Genomic DNA, 16,413 nt, shown 5'->3' with positions numbered 1-16,413 from the left:
AACATAAACTCACAAACAAGAAACATTGAAGAACAGCACAAAACTCCACAAGCAGCACAGTGCATACATACTATATTTATAAAAAATCTAGGTATGTTTATCAAGAATTGTTAGGTACCGCCTTGGAACAGTCAGTAAAATGTTAATTTACTGGGGGTTTAAACCAGTTTAAGTGCACAAACCTCACTCTTATCCCAACAATCCTAAATAAAGATAAAACGCAAAAAGTAAATCATATCAAAGTATGCTTTAACTTGAGGAAACTTAACAATAAAAAAAAAATTATAGGTAAACCCCACACTTCTATGATTAGAGATCCCAACTCTATCTGCAGACGGAGGAATACAATTCAGAGCACCTAATGCAAAAAACTTTTCAAAGATACGATGCAGGCATTGTTTGAAACTATGAACATCACACACAGTCGGCCTTATCAAATAAAAGGTTTAAAACTGTGTGATCATAGAGACTCATAATTTAAAACATCGTTGTGCTAAAACTGGGAACAAATAAAGAAACCATTATCAAAAATAAAAGCTACATGTATTAGCTCATCTTTCCTTCCAAAAGAAAATGACGTCACATGCCAAAACACTCCATGTACTTGGCGTTATCTGTCGTGCGCTGGAATTAAATACTATTGGTATTAAATGGTGAAATCTTTTTTCCTCTGCAATTATTTGCACCTAATTCAAAAAGGGTCAACAATTTTAGAGGTGGTTGCGCCACTGTGTCCCTGCCCCTGACGCCGCTGTTGGTTAAGGGGTGTACTCTTAGCATCTTTTATAAGAACAGTTTAAATAACTGAAGCCATTTTCTCTGTCGGTTTCTGCAGACGTCTTTAATCAAATAATCGTCAGCCCCTGGTTTTGTACTATTTGATATGACCAAGTTTATTCAATTCAATTCAAATCATTTATTTGATAAAGGCCACCGGCTCAAAACAATCACTATGTACAAACATACGCAAATGAGACAAATACAGGTGAATTATGAACACAAGCTACATGTCAAAAATATATGATGTGATAAATGTGCATATAATACAATGTACAAAGGAGAAAAACTTTATATATAAATTGAGGAATAACATTATCCAAGTATGGTGTTTTAACACTGTTATGTTAGATTATTATTTACAATTTCTAACATATTGTAACAATTATATAAAATTACACTGTGCTTTCCTTGTTCTGTATATATCATGGGTTATCCAAGTCTACTTTACTGATCTATATATGTGTAATGTTATGAATGGAAATAAACTGATGTTCTGTTTTGTTCATATGTTTAAGACAATCATAATTTGAATTTGAGTCATAATCAAAGCCTCCCTTTGTATTAACGGCGTTTATGCACTTATACGCTAAGGGGTTTTTTTCGACTAAGAGGAAGATAATGGTTTACTGTCAATACAATAGATAACTTCCCCCTATTGTTCCATTTCTTTAAACAATGTTGTTTAGTTTCCAGTACTAATTGATAGATCGGTCAAACTAATTGAATACTCATTAATGTGGTTAAATACCCACTCCTCCAACTTGTCATTGTAATACCAATTTTGCGGCATTATAATTCTACAGGATTGTTTTCACCAAGACCATTTTTGCATTGATTATTTTCTACAACAATTGACATTGACTAAAATACTAACATGCACCATATTTTATACCAGTAAATATTGGTAATATTGCTTCCATTTAAACGGAAATAAATAAAAATGGTCTTTACTATTCATTATAAATAAGTTGGGATAATTACATGAACAATTTTCTATTGGATTGCCAAACATATTGTGGTGACAGGATTGTAGATCCATACATATTGCACTGATTGCAAGGATAAGGATGACAGGCGGATCAACACTTTATGCATTAGCAATAATTCTGCTGACATTTGGTAAGTCTAAATTGAACGTTTCAATACATTCATATACGTGAATAGCAAACATATTGAACACACTTCAAAAGTGTAGTTTTTTTATAAATATTGTATTGAAATAAATTAAGCTTATGGTATTTTTTAATATTGATAGATATAGAATCTGTTACGTGGCGAGAGGAATTTCGTTAGTAAGCAAGCGATTGGCGACATTACTTAAAAAATATATATTGTGTATAATATGATGACGTGTGTTAGAATCTTTTTATCACACCTTTTTGTTTGATCAAAAGAACTACCTGTTGTAAATGCGCTGTTGGTGATTCTAATACCACTATTTGACAAAACAATGCCATTTCCCACGCTGCATGCATTCCAGAAATGTCAAACCAAAACAAGATCTATGTCCGATCGTTTAACTCCGTTTAGAAATAAAATGAATACTGAGATAATATCCAGTAAGAATCATAACATTGCACATTATCTTTTTAATAATGGGATTTAAAAATTTTCAAATGCTGACGACATATCCAGTTGGATGATACCATTATTTTGTATTATGCATATGACGTCATTTATTGTTTAAATACAGAAAGAGACGAAGGTATTAAGAATGTTTTTTTATTAAATCAAGATGAAATATCACGTTACTGTATGATTTAAATACAAATTTAATATACCTTATTCAAATATAGATTTCTCATAAAAACATAATGAGAAATACACGTAAACGAGAACTTGATGAAAAATAAACAATAGAGCAGTAACATAGAGCAGTTGAGTGTTCATAGATATTTTTTCGCAGAAGATATAGTATTATATTACAAATGTGTAATACAGGTAAACACGTTTCGATGGTTATATTAAACCGGAAACAAAGAATAGCATGTGGTATATTGTATTATCTGATTAATTATTAACTTTCAATGGATTTCATTTGCAACTTGATGTTCTATGTCTTTGGCGTTAACCCAGTGCCATTAAACCGGGTTTATATTTAAACATTTTGCTACTGAGCTTGTTTCTACAGCTTTAAGCATAAATATTCAAGAAATGAAATCAGTTTTTTTTTCAAATTACTGTCATATTGAACATGAAACAGTGTCCAGTTTATGAACATGTTAAATATCCTTCTTTCATCTACGAACATGCATATAATACAACACTTCTCAGAACTGCCTTTGTGTTCTGATTGTGTTTTTAGTTGTCCAAACATGGTGTCAGGATTGTTTGCCATGCTCTTGCTGCAAACAAGGAACGGAATGCTCCAACGAAAACCAACTCGGGATATACAACTATTGCTTGGGAGGATGTAAGGATAACTTCATGCGTCCTCAGTGTCAGAAACCCTGTGTTAACCAACGTTGTCAGGTTTGTTCAAGAGATGCTATATGTGATATATGTCATGCTGGGTATTACGGCGAACAATGTCAAAACCCGTGTCCTAGAACGTGTACAACATGCAGCTCTAGTACATTATGTACATCCTGTAAGAACGGGTACCACAGCGGACCGGGTACAAGTTGCTTATATTTATGTAATAAGGAGTGTTTATCTTGCACCAACAACACATTCTGTACCGCATGTAAGGTCCGTGATAATGGCATTGCATACTATGGAAGTGATTGCTCAATTATATGTAGTAATTCGTGCAAAGACAATTTATGCGATATAGATGGACACTGCCTTGAATGTGCTTACCCTAACCTCCTTGGTGATAGCTGTGACAAATGTATTAACGGCAAATATGGGAATCTCTGTAACAATAATTGCCCCCAAAATTGCTACAGTGGTTGCTTAAGTACGGGTATATGCGAATCATGTAAGGACGGGTTCTTTGGGCATCATTGCAATATGTCGTGTTCAGAAAATTGCAAGTACGGCACTTGCTCTCAAGGTGGTTCCTGCTTTGAGGGCTGTAAGAATGGTTTTAGTGGATCTAGCTGTGAACAAAAGACTTGTCATGTTGATTGCATTTGCGATCAAAACAATAGGTGCCTTGAATGTAAAGATCCTTATTTTGGGCCTTCATGTTCTCATACCTGTAGGTATTGTAAAGATCGCCAGTGCCCAGAACATCGTCTTACTGCAGAGAAATGTGATGCCTGTGAAGAAGGAACATATGGTTATCTATGTAATGAAACTTGTCGGCAACATTGTTTAGATAATAGATGCAAACAAGATGATGGGTCATGTCCATGTAAAAAAGAGTACAAGTTTGAAGGTGGCAAATGTGTGCCTAGTAATTGTCCAGCTAATTGCTCAACATGTACTTCCCTAGATAGCTGTGGCACGTGCGTTGATAAATATTATTACGGAGAAACATGTGAATATAAATGTTCTAATTGCAAGGCAGTAACACACTGTGATAAAAAAGACGGATACTGTTTGCATGCATGTGCTGATGGTCTCTCTGGAGTTTACTGTGATAACCTTTGCTATGAGGGATGTGAAACATGTCACCGTTTTAATGCTTCTACATGTAAATCTTGTAAATCTGGAAGATATGGCAATAACGGAAGGTACTACACATGCAATAGAATGTGCAATGATAACTGTATGAACAATTCTTGTGACTATTGGAATGGCCAATGTGATCGAGGTTGTGTGAACGGATATCGCGGTGATTATTGTAATGCTACATGCCCAGTACATTGTTTGAAAGGAACATGTGAACAGAACAGTGGTACATGTGAACGTGGCTGTAAGAACGGATATTACGGCCTTAAGTGTGTGAATCACTGCATAAGCGTTGACTCGAACTGTCTAGTTTGTACTTCAAGTCAAGACACATTCAGTTCTTGTGCACGATGCACTAATGGATCATATCCAGGAACCAGCGGGAAGTGCGTTCCATGTAAGCCGAATTGTTCTGGAGGATGTAACTCATCCACGGGAGTATGTTATGCATGTGTAGATGGATATGGGGGATCGTTATGTAGCGTTCCATGTGCATCGTATTGCAATTCGTGCCTCGATGATAATGGTGAATGTAATGAATGCGAAGAGGGGTTTTGGGGTAATTTATGTTTAAACAATTGTAGAACAAACTGTAAACAAGGAAATGATTCAATGTCCAGATGTGATATTGCTTATAGGAAATGCAAACACGGATGTGTATCTGGAACTTTTGGCTCATATTGTGATCGTTTCTGTGACAAGCATTGCCTCGCCTCTGAGGGTGGGGCTCTTGAGTGCATACAAAAGGATGGCCAGTGCACACTGGGATGTGAGAATGGGTACATACAAACAGACGCAGGATGTATTGATGGTAAGAAATACTTAATTAGTTAAAGATATTAACTTTTGTTTATGTAAACTCACGAAAGCATGAACTATAGGGATGTCATATGCAAATAATCAAACTTAGATAGAAAGTGAATTGTTGTGTTTATAGTTTTAAAGCGTTTACGTGTTTATTTCATCAACACAAACATTTTTGCGTCTTCATTATGGCTATGTGGACAATTGCTAGATATTTCTTAACTTCCATCTCCATTACACATAACATTTTCCCCAGCATCCGTCACGATCCCAATCAACAAAGATGATAGCACCAGTGTTGGAACGTCTTGGGCAGTTATAGGTGCTGCTTGTGGAGTTGTCGCCATTCTTTCACTTGTTCTTGTCATAGCCTTAGTCATAAGGTATATGGTTATAACTTAACTGACTCGTGATAGATACTCGTTAGAAACAACGGTTAAACTTAAAGATGATTGATCTGTTTAAATGTACTTTAAATTTTAAAATCGATATTTTACAAAATTGCTTGTTTAATTATCCGTCCCGTTTGTTGAATGTTTAGTCTTTGCACTAAAGATATTAGTTTGCAGATATATTTTTACCGCTCAAAAATAATCATGTGAGTATCGATTCCTTTTATATAACAATTATAAATCTTAAAATAAAGGACAGAACTTAACATGATGGTGCATCTGCGAGATAATATTGCATCTGATTCACATTAATGCTTGTACATTTTAATATTTACTGTATTTTGTGTATTAAACACCTCATTTAAAAAGAAGAAGAAAGGATTGTTACGACGGACCAAACAAAGACGAATATGAAGCAGGTTCGTATTTTGCATGAATGACTTACTGTTAATTTATAAATGCTTATAAAACATATCGTTCTGATTTTTTTTCAAGAATAAAAAGAGCTGATTGCGATTTCTTTTTAAGAGTGAATAACAAAACATATAAGACACAAATTGTACATGACACTATGCCTGATATTATGTTCAGATTAAGTTATTTCCAAAGAGGAAAACTGCCAAGTCTTTCAGCACGCAACTTGGTCTACCTATATTTACCATGAGCTCAACGATTCAACGGATAGTCAGTATGCTAATAGGCGTTTTAAAAAATCGGACTAAACAATAAGATTTGATTTGATACAAATATCTAAAAAGCATATTATTAAATGGGTTTTCAATCCTGTCGATCATTTTTAAAACATGGTCAAAACAAACTCAATTTGATTCTGATTTGACCGAAACAAGCATGATCGCTTTATTTGCGGAAATTCATTGCTCATTCTTTTACATCCTTCAAATTACAAAACAAAGTATCATATTCATAACATTCTTATAAACCACTTAAAAGTAAGGATACATACATGACTTAATATTGGCATATTCCTGATTTAGATACGGCCTTTCGTTGTCAGTATATATGGACAAGTATAACGTGCATGCACACTACTTTATTGAGGTTATATATGAAACCAATTTCTTTCATAAAAGCCCATCAAGACAATATGGTGATTCCAAGAACATCAACAGGGCAATCCAAACCACAACAATTAAGGAAATCAGCGATAAAATCAGAACATGTTGCGATGGACGTCCTTATCAAAACTTCTGCCAATAATGCGCTCCAAAAGGTGGCACAAGACAGAGACACCGGTGATGTGAACTACTGTGTGAATAAGGTTACTGTTAAAGATCTTGGAGCTCTTGTAGCCTTAAAGGACAGGTCATATTACATTGAAGAGTTTCAGGTATGTTCTGTGCAAGATAGAGCAAAATAGAACAACTTTTCTCCACCCTCAGATAAGTAGATTCAATAAATTAACCATGCTAGAAATTCTTATCTTGCCCACGGGGTCAATGGTCATCGCATTGTAATTACCTCCCTTGTTGAAAACTGTCATCTGTAGCATCATACAAACCTTGTCTTGTTGCAATATTTAGAATGCTTATTAATTATTTCTCACTTCAAACGTCATCATAAAAAATTGTACACGCACCTTTCAAGAAATAATGCTTCACTCTCCTCAGAACTATGTAAAGACCGATTTGACTATCAACTATCTGTATCACTGCGCGCATGTCCATGCCAACCACGATTTATCACGTATCCATACGCAGTTATTTTCGCTAAGCACAAAAGAGTTCCAGCAAAAAAATATATTTACTTAATTTTGTTAAACTGAGGTGGGAGAAAAAGCATCTACCAATGCCGCTCGTGTAAGATAGGTTCATCTTAACCCTCGCGCAGAGTGTTATGCGGAAACACGGAAAACCTCGTTTCCGCAAAACACACTACGCTCGGGTCGGGATGAACCTATCTTACACTCCTGGCCAAGGAAGATACTTATAATCTAGTTTTTCGTGTTTTAATTTTATATAATATCATAATCATCCTGAAAATTTAACAATGTATATTATTTATATACAATCGCAAAGTTGAGAGCCAAGGAGATTTGTTCAAGAAGTATTTTTTTATATTTACATTAAGAAGAAAGCGTGTTCATTACTGTAAACATCCTTTACAAGCAATTAAATCTGATTTCAGAAACTTCCTGAAGGTATGCTAAAAACATATCAAGATGCAATGAGGCCAGAAAATCGTTTCAGAAATAGATATCAAGACATCTATCCATGTGAGTTGTTTGCTATACATGAACAGTTGTATGTCTGATTTGTTCCTACAAATTAGTCTTAGATGTACCTCATACATTTGCAGACATAAATTCTTACTTTTTCATAAGACAAACGATGATTGACAGTTTGCTTATTAAATTTATAACATTTATTGATTTAAACAAAATCTTAACAAATTGAAGATGATGACACTAGAGTAAAACTGACGGCTGGGGATACGGATTTTATCAACGCCAGTTTTGTAGACGTAAGCGATATACCTGATAATGCTAGTATTGTTATAATCGTGAAATTTAAACATAAGGTTGGTGATGGTGGAACAACAGTTTCATTTTATAAATGATATGATACAAAAACAAGTTAAAATAATCAATTATGGTGTTTCATTCTAAGAAAAACTGGCTATATTTAATTATTTTTTTCGATACTGCTATTACTAAGCTCAATGCTTTAATTACATTTATTTCGAATATTTGTTTTATTTTATCAAAATTATTCGCACGTTTTTTTTCAGGGATACAGGCAAGAAAATGCATATATTGCCTCTCAAGGTGAGTTTACTGACTGATATTTTTTTTTACGAATTCTCAAAACGTCCAAATTCTATCCATAGGTTTTTGACATAAGTATTGTATATATTGAAAGTTAATATGCTTGTAATACTTCTGCGTCACACGTAACGATTTTCTATTGCGTGAGATGTATTTGATACTCCGTTTTATTGACGTTTTACTTTATGAATCATTTTATTCTAATTCAATTAGCTTATAATATACATTGCATCTCAAGGTGAGTTTACAAATTCTTGGAACGTCCAAAATTATTTTTACATAGGTGTTGCATTATTTGACACGGTTATGATTGTAATACTCTTTCGACTACTTACTGTATGACATGTACTTGATGCTCCATTTTGTTTACATTTTAAGATATGAATCGCAATTCTATTTTAATTCAGCACACGTAAAACAAAACATATGCATTGTTGTAAATCAGGTCCAACACATAAGACAATGCAGGACTATTCCGTGTTCTGGCGGATGGTTTGGCAGAATAAAGTGGGCAATATCATCATGCTCACCAATTTAGTGGAAGAAATGGTTCGATATTATTTACCTTTTAGTACATTTAAATTCCTATTTTTGTCACCTAGAGAATAAATCATTTTATTAGTTTATTTATAAAATACATATTTAGTTAAGGATAAATTTACTGATCTATTTCGATTTTCAACTGAGGACAAAAGAAATACTTATATCATATTGATGGATATTGCCACATTTAGTTTATGTCTAAATATATTTTTATCTTTATTCGAAGAAACCGAAATGCGACCAATACTGGCCGGGCCATGAACTCACCAATCATTACAGCGAGATAAACGTGACGTGTTTAACTGAGGACATGTACGCCGACTTCGTGACGAGAACGTTTTCAGTCAAAATGGTACATGGCACGTCATGATTTATATAATTATTGTAATTCATGCAAGGATCAAAATTAAACATCAAATATCCGTTGCATGACTCTAGCAATTATAGTATTATTTTGAGTTTTGATTTTTGCGATTAAAAAAGAAGCAGAAGTGGAAAAATCATAAATCAAATCATAAATTATACTAAGTAGTCCGTTGTTATCACAGACTAACTCAAGGCCTTTGACCCAATATTTATGTAAAAAGCTACAGAATTTAGCTCAGTAGCAAAAAGTCTAAACATAAGCCCAGTTTAGTGGCACTGGGCAAACGCCAAAGACATAGAACACAAAATCACAGACAAGAAACATAGAAGAACAGCACAAAACTCCACAAACAGCACAGTGCATACATACTATAATTATAAAAAATAGGTATGTTTATCAAGAATTGTTAGGTACCGCCTTGGAACGGTCAGTAAAATGTAAATTTACCAACACTTATTTATAAAAGATATATGGACGTATTTTGTGCTGTTTGATCTTGAGGTTTCATTGCAGGTCATATGTTATTGATGTGGTCGAAAATTTACTATAATACGTCTTCTTCATAGGATAAAGAGGTAAGGACTGTCCACCATCTTCATTTCACCAGCTGGCCGGACAAAGGGGTTCCCGATGATGTAACCTCCCTGGTCGATTTCCGTCACAGGGTTTTACAAACAAAATCGTCACTTGGTGGACCTACAATCGTTCACTGCAGGTAAGTAAGACTTTTGCAACACTTTAACAACAAATCAAAACACCCTACCAAACAAAGGACATTTAAGACAAGGTATGGTCAAAAACTAAAATTCATAGATTTCAATTGAAATAAAACATCGAGTGACAACATTTAAGGCAGTTATATATGGTGAATAAGTAGCATTCATTCATAGAATGGAATTGCTTTTATAATATTTTAATAGTTAAAGACACTATCAAATTGAATTTGACAAAAGAGCATCACTTATACGTTTTCTGGTGTTTTAAAGAGATTCATCAGTAAAAAAGAAATTATATTCTATTGTTTCAACCAGCCTACGTCCTTTCAAATTGCAAAAGCAAACACGACAAAAGCACAATTTCAACTACGTCAATGACTTGACCTTAGCATACGATTTAGAGCGTTTTTCTGAAAACTACCTGTTATTAATAATCCTTTTATGACATAATCATAATAAAAGGCTGTATTGTGATAGATAGATCGCAAATTGTTTTTTAATCTCCCGAAGACCAAAAGTAAGAATTTAACTCGTGGCTACGCTCGTGAAGAATAGTATTTTGTGCTCATAGTGTGAAATTGATTGCGATCCTACACTCAGAAATCAATAAACCTTTAAATATTAAAATATGTGCGGTACTACAGATCGCCATGTTAATTTCGCTAATGGAATCAATATTCCAATTCAATAGATTGCACCAATGTCGCCCACCAATCCATTTATTTTGATTTGACAAATGGTAAAGAGAGCAAAGTCATGTTTGGTTACAGTGCTGGCATTGGAAGGACGGGGACGTACATAGCGATGGACGTGTTGACGAGAGAGGGTGAAGCGGAAGGATCCGTTGACATACATGGTTGTGTCACAAATCTCAGACATCATCGTACGCATATGGTTCAAACGGCTGTAAGTTCGCCCAAAGAATCTCTATAAATACTAAAGCATCTTATTTCATTTCATAAAGCACAGTATCCAATGTATTTGTATGCATTTACGTGTTATAAAGCTAGACAATCGCAACATCATGCCTTATAAAAGGAACGAGCTTATTGTTTGTACATTTACATACATAAAATTAGTCAGAAATAAACTTTATCAGTATTAATCACACACCATCACAAGTTCCTGGTGTATATTTTGCTATTAATATGCCTAAAATGTATATAAAAGATAAACAAATACGTGATTATACGTATATGTTATGTTACCATCATGTATTTGTCTGTATTACACATGTGTAATAAAGCCATCACTTTGCATGTTGGTAAACAATTGGAAACAATAATTGCTTAATTGGTATTTGTTTCAGCAAAACTTTCATTTCTCATAATTGTCTTTAAAATATTGGTTTAAACAAAGAAGTTTATTATTCATATAAATCATAAGAGAAAGCGTAAAAATTCAACTATTTTCATGAAAAACGTTCTTAAAGTGTTTATCACTTTCATTTTAAAAAGGGATTGAAGTCATGGACATGATAGAATAACATGATTGATATCGGACAAAAACAGTCGTAATATAACCGGATGTTACGACACAATTTAAAAGAAAGCAATTTTCGTCTGAAGAATAGTGTTTATGTTGTGATTCTTACTGGATATAATCTCAGTAATTATTAGTAAGTTAGATTTAAAACGATCAGATACAGTTTTTCTTTTAATTATGTCGGTTCCTCATTTCTACGATGCACATAACGTGGGAAATGGAGTTTGTCAGTTTTATGGCATAAGGCGCGTCCTAAGCGAATGTGAACTCGGAAGCTCTTTGTTGTTATTTCAACCGATAAAATTAAAGCATTAAATTAAAATAATTAACTCTCGTCATCTAACAAGACACTCGCCAAAGGCTCGCTGACTTACAGACTTCCTGACCTCGTTGAATTCATTTAAATACATATGGCGACTTGTGATGTTCTATATACAAAACTGGCCATCAATTCACTTTATTGTAATTTAACTCCCTGTATTCCAGGACCAATATGCTTTTCTGCACCATGCAATTGTGCACACGTTGACGTTAGACTGTACTCCTGTTGCAACTGAGGTGTTTGCAGCCTACATGTCGGACTCGAAGAACAAACAGAGGCTAATCAAACAGTTCACGGTTTAGTTAATTAGAAATTATAAAATTGTAATAGCTTAAAGGCAATCATATCATTAAAACTATCTTAAACCTCACTAGCCTCTACGTGTATATCTAACGGTTATCTCCCTACTAAAATGCTATAGGTATTTCCTTGAAAGGACAACGTCATCAAACTTTTATCGTTGACAATATCCGCGTTAGTAATATTAATATAATATGTTATGTTTGAAATTGTCAGCTTATTATAAAACTGTATAGAATGATTGTTTTATACGAAATAAAAAGTATACAAATTCAATATATGAAAACTAAGTATATATTGAATAGCAACTGGAAGTTATCTCTGAAAGATCGGAACATGAGAGACAATCATCTGAGAGGAACGTTTCCTTAACGAATTGCAACAGGAAGGGCGCTGACATTCCAGGTTGTAATACTTCAGGGGCCTGATGATTTTGTAAAGCACCTTAGTTTAACTCTCTTACTTTGGAAAGCTTTCCACAACAGACAACGATTGGTTTCGTTTAGTTAAATGTTGCTTATGCATCTGTTAGTCCGATCATTTCCCACTACATATCTAGCCTAAGATGCTAATGTGAATACGGCTCAAAAACTGTTAAAATTTAGAAAGCTTGCTAATGTTTATTAAGCACTTTTACATTTTGTTTTGCGAGCACGTATATAATAATATGTAAATTTATGAGTGCTTATTTATCTTAGGTGAATTGTACAGACCCAGACTGTATTTAGGTAAAGAACCCGGACAGGATTATATCAACGCCATGTTTGTTAGTGTAAGTTTGACAAAACACAATATGAAATTTAATTAATATCCACGAATATACACGAACGTCATGAATAAACTATCTAATATTCATGAACAATGATAAAGGTCAAATAAAAATATGATAATGATTTCAAAGAGCTATGAACAAAGGAATACATTCTAGTATTCATATATGTTTCCATAAACAACAGAAGATAATACCTCGTATAATTGTGTGTCTTCTTTGTATATATAAAGTCGATCGGTCCGTATATCACTGTATTTAAAGAAAATGTAGTTTTCTGCCGTCAGCGGTCCATGTCATATTTTTGCTGTTCCGGAACACGCCAAAACATAATATATACCACTGACGTCATGTGATATTGACCGCTGCCGTCATAAACTGCTGAGTGCAACTAGCAATTTTCACAATGGCGAAAAATTGTATCAGTAAAAGACTATTTACATTGTTCAATAAGGCACATCAAAAGCGATTTAAGGAACATGAAGGGTTATATAAAATGTTCGGTATAATATAAGAAACACACCACTTCGTGCCATATGGCATTATAAGGACCGGCCAGTCAGTCCCCGAAGATGAATGAACCTAGGATAACGCCTTGGTCCATATACACCTTCGGCGGCTGACTGACCGGTCCTTATAATGTCTTACACTGGTGTGTAAAATTGTTTAATTATTTTATGGCTTAATGGTAATCAATTGTTTAAAAGTTTACACTTTGGCAGATTTATCATTATTTTATACTAATAAACGTCGTTCCAGAGCTACAAACAAAGACATAATTTTGTTCTGGCGATGACTCCACTAGAAGAGACTGTGGCTGACTTTCTTTGTCTAACGATGCAAGAAACAGCAACATGTATCGTTGATATGGAGACAGATAGTTCCTTGTACATTCCCACGTTGAGCACACAGGCAAAGTTTGGTTCATTCACCGTAGACAATCTGCAACAGACCTCATCAATGTGCAGTGTCAACCGTGTGCTTAGATTAAGCTACAACGGCCGGGTAAGAGATATCTTCATGCGAATATTTTGACGTTTAATTGCAAAAAAGCTTTATATGCATTGTTTATACTATTAGGCAATAAAGTGTTGACGTATTTAATTAGCTTTTAAAGAAAAAAAAAGACAAAAATCAACTAAATACTCTGAATAATGTCGCTTACAGGGAGGACCTAAGGAACACACGGTTTCACACTTCGGACTAATTGGATGGCCAGACAATGCGGATGTTCCCGAGTCCACCACACACTTCTTGCGTTTTGTTAAGGCAGTAAAAACAAGCGCAGCATCTGGATCTGTCATTGCACATTGCAAGTACGAATTTGAAATAATACCTTACACATTATTTTCTAATTTAAAAAATCTAAATAAATTCGAGAAAAGCATAACAACACTGTTAAAAGGCGATCGAAGATTTCACCCACAAAGAAGGGAAATGTAGTATTTGTAGCATCCAAAATTATTGTTATGGCGTCTGAATACCGTTTAAAATTGAAGCACCATTACGGTATCATATGTGAAGAGTAATTGTTTCTGACTTGGAGGCTTCTATTTGAACATTTCAAGGTTGTTGAAGAGTTAATGAACTACTGCGTTTACTCACGCATATTCAGTGCATTAATACAAATCTTACATATTCTGTAGGACTGGTGGCGGACGTTGCGGCCTATTTGCGACTGTTTGGACGCTTCTGGAGAAAACCGACATAGAGCACGAGGTTTCGGTGTTTAACACAGTTCGTCAGCTGCGGACGAGACAGCCAAATGCCGTAAGGACTAGAGTAAGTGCTTATCTAAAATACCTAATTCGGCTGAATTTGAAAACAAAAACAGTACTGACAAATAATCATAATCATCCTTAATATAACTTTGTTTATATATAAATACCTTAATTTCACCTAAGGTCATTCGTTAGTAATATCATGGGATAATGATATTGAAATAGTTTTTGGACTCTAATTTTCAGGAGCAGTACGCATTCTGTCACGAGTGTGTCATCGAGTATCTGCAATCATTCGACAGCCACTCTAACTTCTCGTAACAGTTCAATATGTGTCAATCGGAACTACACGGCAATTTTCCATCAAAAACAACCTCGGGTGTATATGGACAGTTTACAATGTCAGAATTCTTTACATTTCACTACGCTGCATATAGTTCGCGTAGTAATTTCAATTAAGCAGTTAAACCTACGGACCATACTTTTAGGAATATTTATTATGTATGCAATAAAACAATTCAGTGGGAATCACTTTGAACTTAGTAATACATTCGTAAGTTGTTTCGATGGAAAATGGCCAAGGAGGTCCGAACGGATATGTCAATAAATTTTAGTAAATGTTCGTAAAACGTACAATTTGACTGACTGTACATGTGCTCTTGTATATATACATACATGTGCTTTGGTGACACAACTTGTGCTCTTGTATACATACATGTGCTTTGGTGACACAACTTGTGCTCTTGTATATATACATACATGTGCTTTAGTGACACAACTTGTGCTCTTGTATATATACATACATGTGTTTTGGTGACACAACTTGTGCTCTTGTATATATACATACATGTGCTTTGGTGACACAACTTGTGCTCTTGTATATATACATACATGTGTTTTCGTGACACAACTTGTGCTCTTGTATATATACATACATGTGCTTTGGTGACACAACTTGTGCTCTTGTATATATACATACATGTGTTTTAATGACACAACTTGTGCTCTTGTATATATACATACATGTGTTTTAATGACACAACTTGTGCTCTTTTAAATATACAAACATGTGCTTTAGTGACACAACTTGTGCTCTTGTATATATACATACATGTGTTTTAATGACACAACTTGTGCTCTTTTAAATATACAAACATGTGCTTTAGTGACACAACTTGTGCTCTTTTTTCGAGTGTGTGCATGTAAATATTTGCAATTATAATGAATAACTACATATGTCTAGATAACACCATAATTATGTGCCCTTGTCACGATTGTGTTTTGTCTGCAAACATTCGGTGCTTTCTTACACTTTTGTTAAAGTAACACAAAATATATCCTTGTACGATTGCTGTATAGTTGATTGATGTTATTTCATTTAATGTGTATATTAATAGTGTAAAGAGTGCCTAAAATTAAATTGATAGTTGGTTTTGTCATACACAGTGTATATAGGCAAAAAAAATTGTGTCGATCGTTTATTACCGTACGGGTGTATCTGAACGAAAGTTTCATAGACATATGTCATATTAAGTGTGTCAGACAGCCCTTGAAACCCTTGTAAGGTTCTAACTAGAATTTGCGTTTGCAATAAAGTACAAGAATATTGAAGGTCCAACATCAAAGATTGTTTGCTTGGTTTAACTTCTTCATTTACTCCATCAATGTTCTGCATGAAACTGGTGTTGTAATAAAATTATAACTTGGATAATATATGTTGACAAAATGATACCGAAAATGCGCAGGAAGTCTTTCACATATCTCGTTTCTGGGCACATCAACGGGACTAAGCCTATGGTTGATGGCCGCCTTTGGATTTTCAAAAGCATTTTTGCCTGCAATGCCTGGATTCATACCATTCCCGGTAT

The 16,413-nt window shown here is 34.3% G+C and overlaps 1 protein-coding gene across 1 annotated transcript; it reads left to right on the top strand.

Annotated features, from left to right (window-relative positions):
* Positions 1-1,608: 1,608 nt before the first annotated feature.
* Positions 1,609-16,148, top strand: LOC128205307 (uncharacterized). Its single transcript, XM_052906841.1, has 19 exons — positions 1,609-1,899; positions 3,086-5,152; positions 5,402-5,528; positions 5,907-5,956; positions 6,629-6,885; positions 7,683-7,770; positions 7,954-8,018; positions 8,286-8,322; positions 8,768-8,871; positions 9,092-9,217; positions 9,799-9,947; positions 10,719-10,854; positions 11,920-12,051; positions 12,361-12,460; positions 12,754-12,827; positions 13,584-13,829; positions 13,992-14,140; positions 14,471-14,606; positions 14,792-16,148. Exons 1-19 carry the CDS (start codon positions 1,848-1,850, stop codon positions 14,864-14,866), a joined length of 4,170 nt encoding a protein of 1,389 aa, XP_052762801.1. The 5' UTR covers positions 1,609-1,847; the 3' UTR covers positions 14,867-16,148.
* Positions 16,149-16,413: the final 265 nt, after the last annotated feature.

This window comes from Mya arenaria, chromosome 10 (assembly GCF_026914265.1).
Source record: "Mya arenaria isolate MELC-2E11 chromosome 10, ASM2691426v1".
In the NCBI taxonomy this organism is placed as follows: domain Eukaryota; kingdom Metazoa; phylum Mollusca; class Bivalvia; order Myida; family Myidae; genus Mya; species Mya arenaria.
The sequence above is the reverse complement of the archived record's forward strand: the minus strand, read 5'-3'. Positions and strand labels throughout refer to the sequence as shown.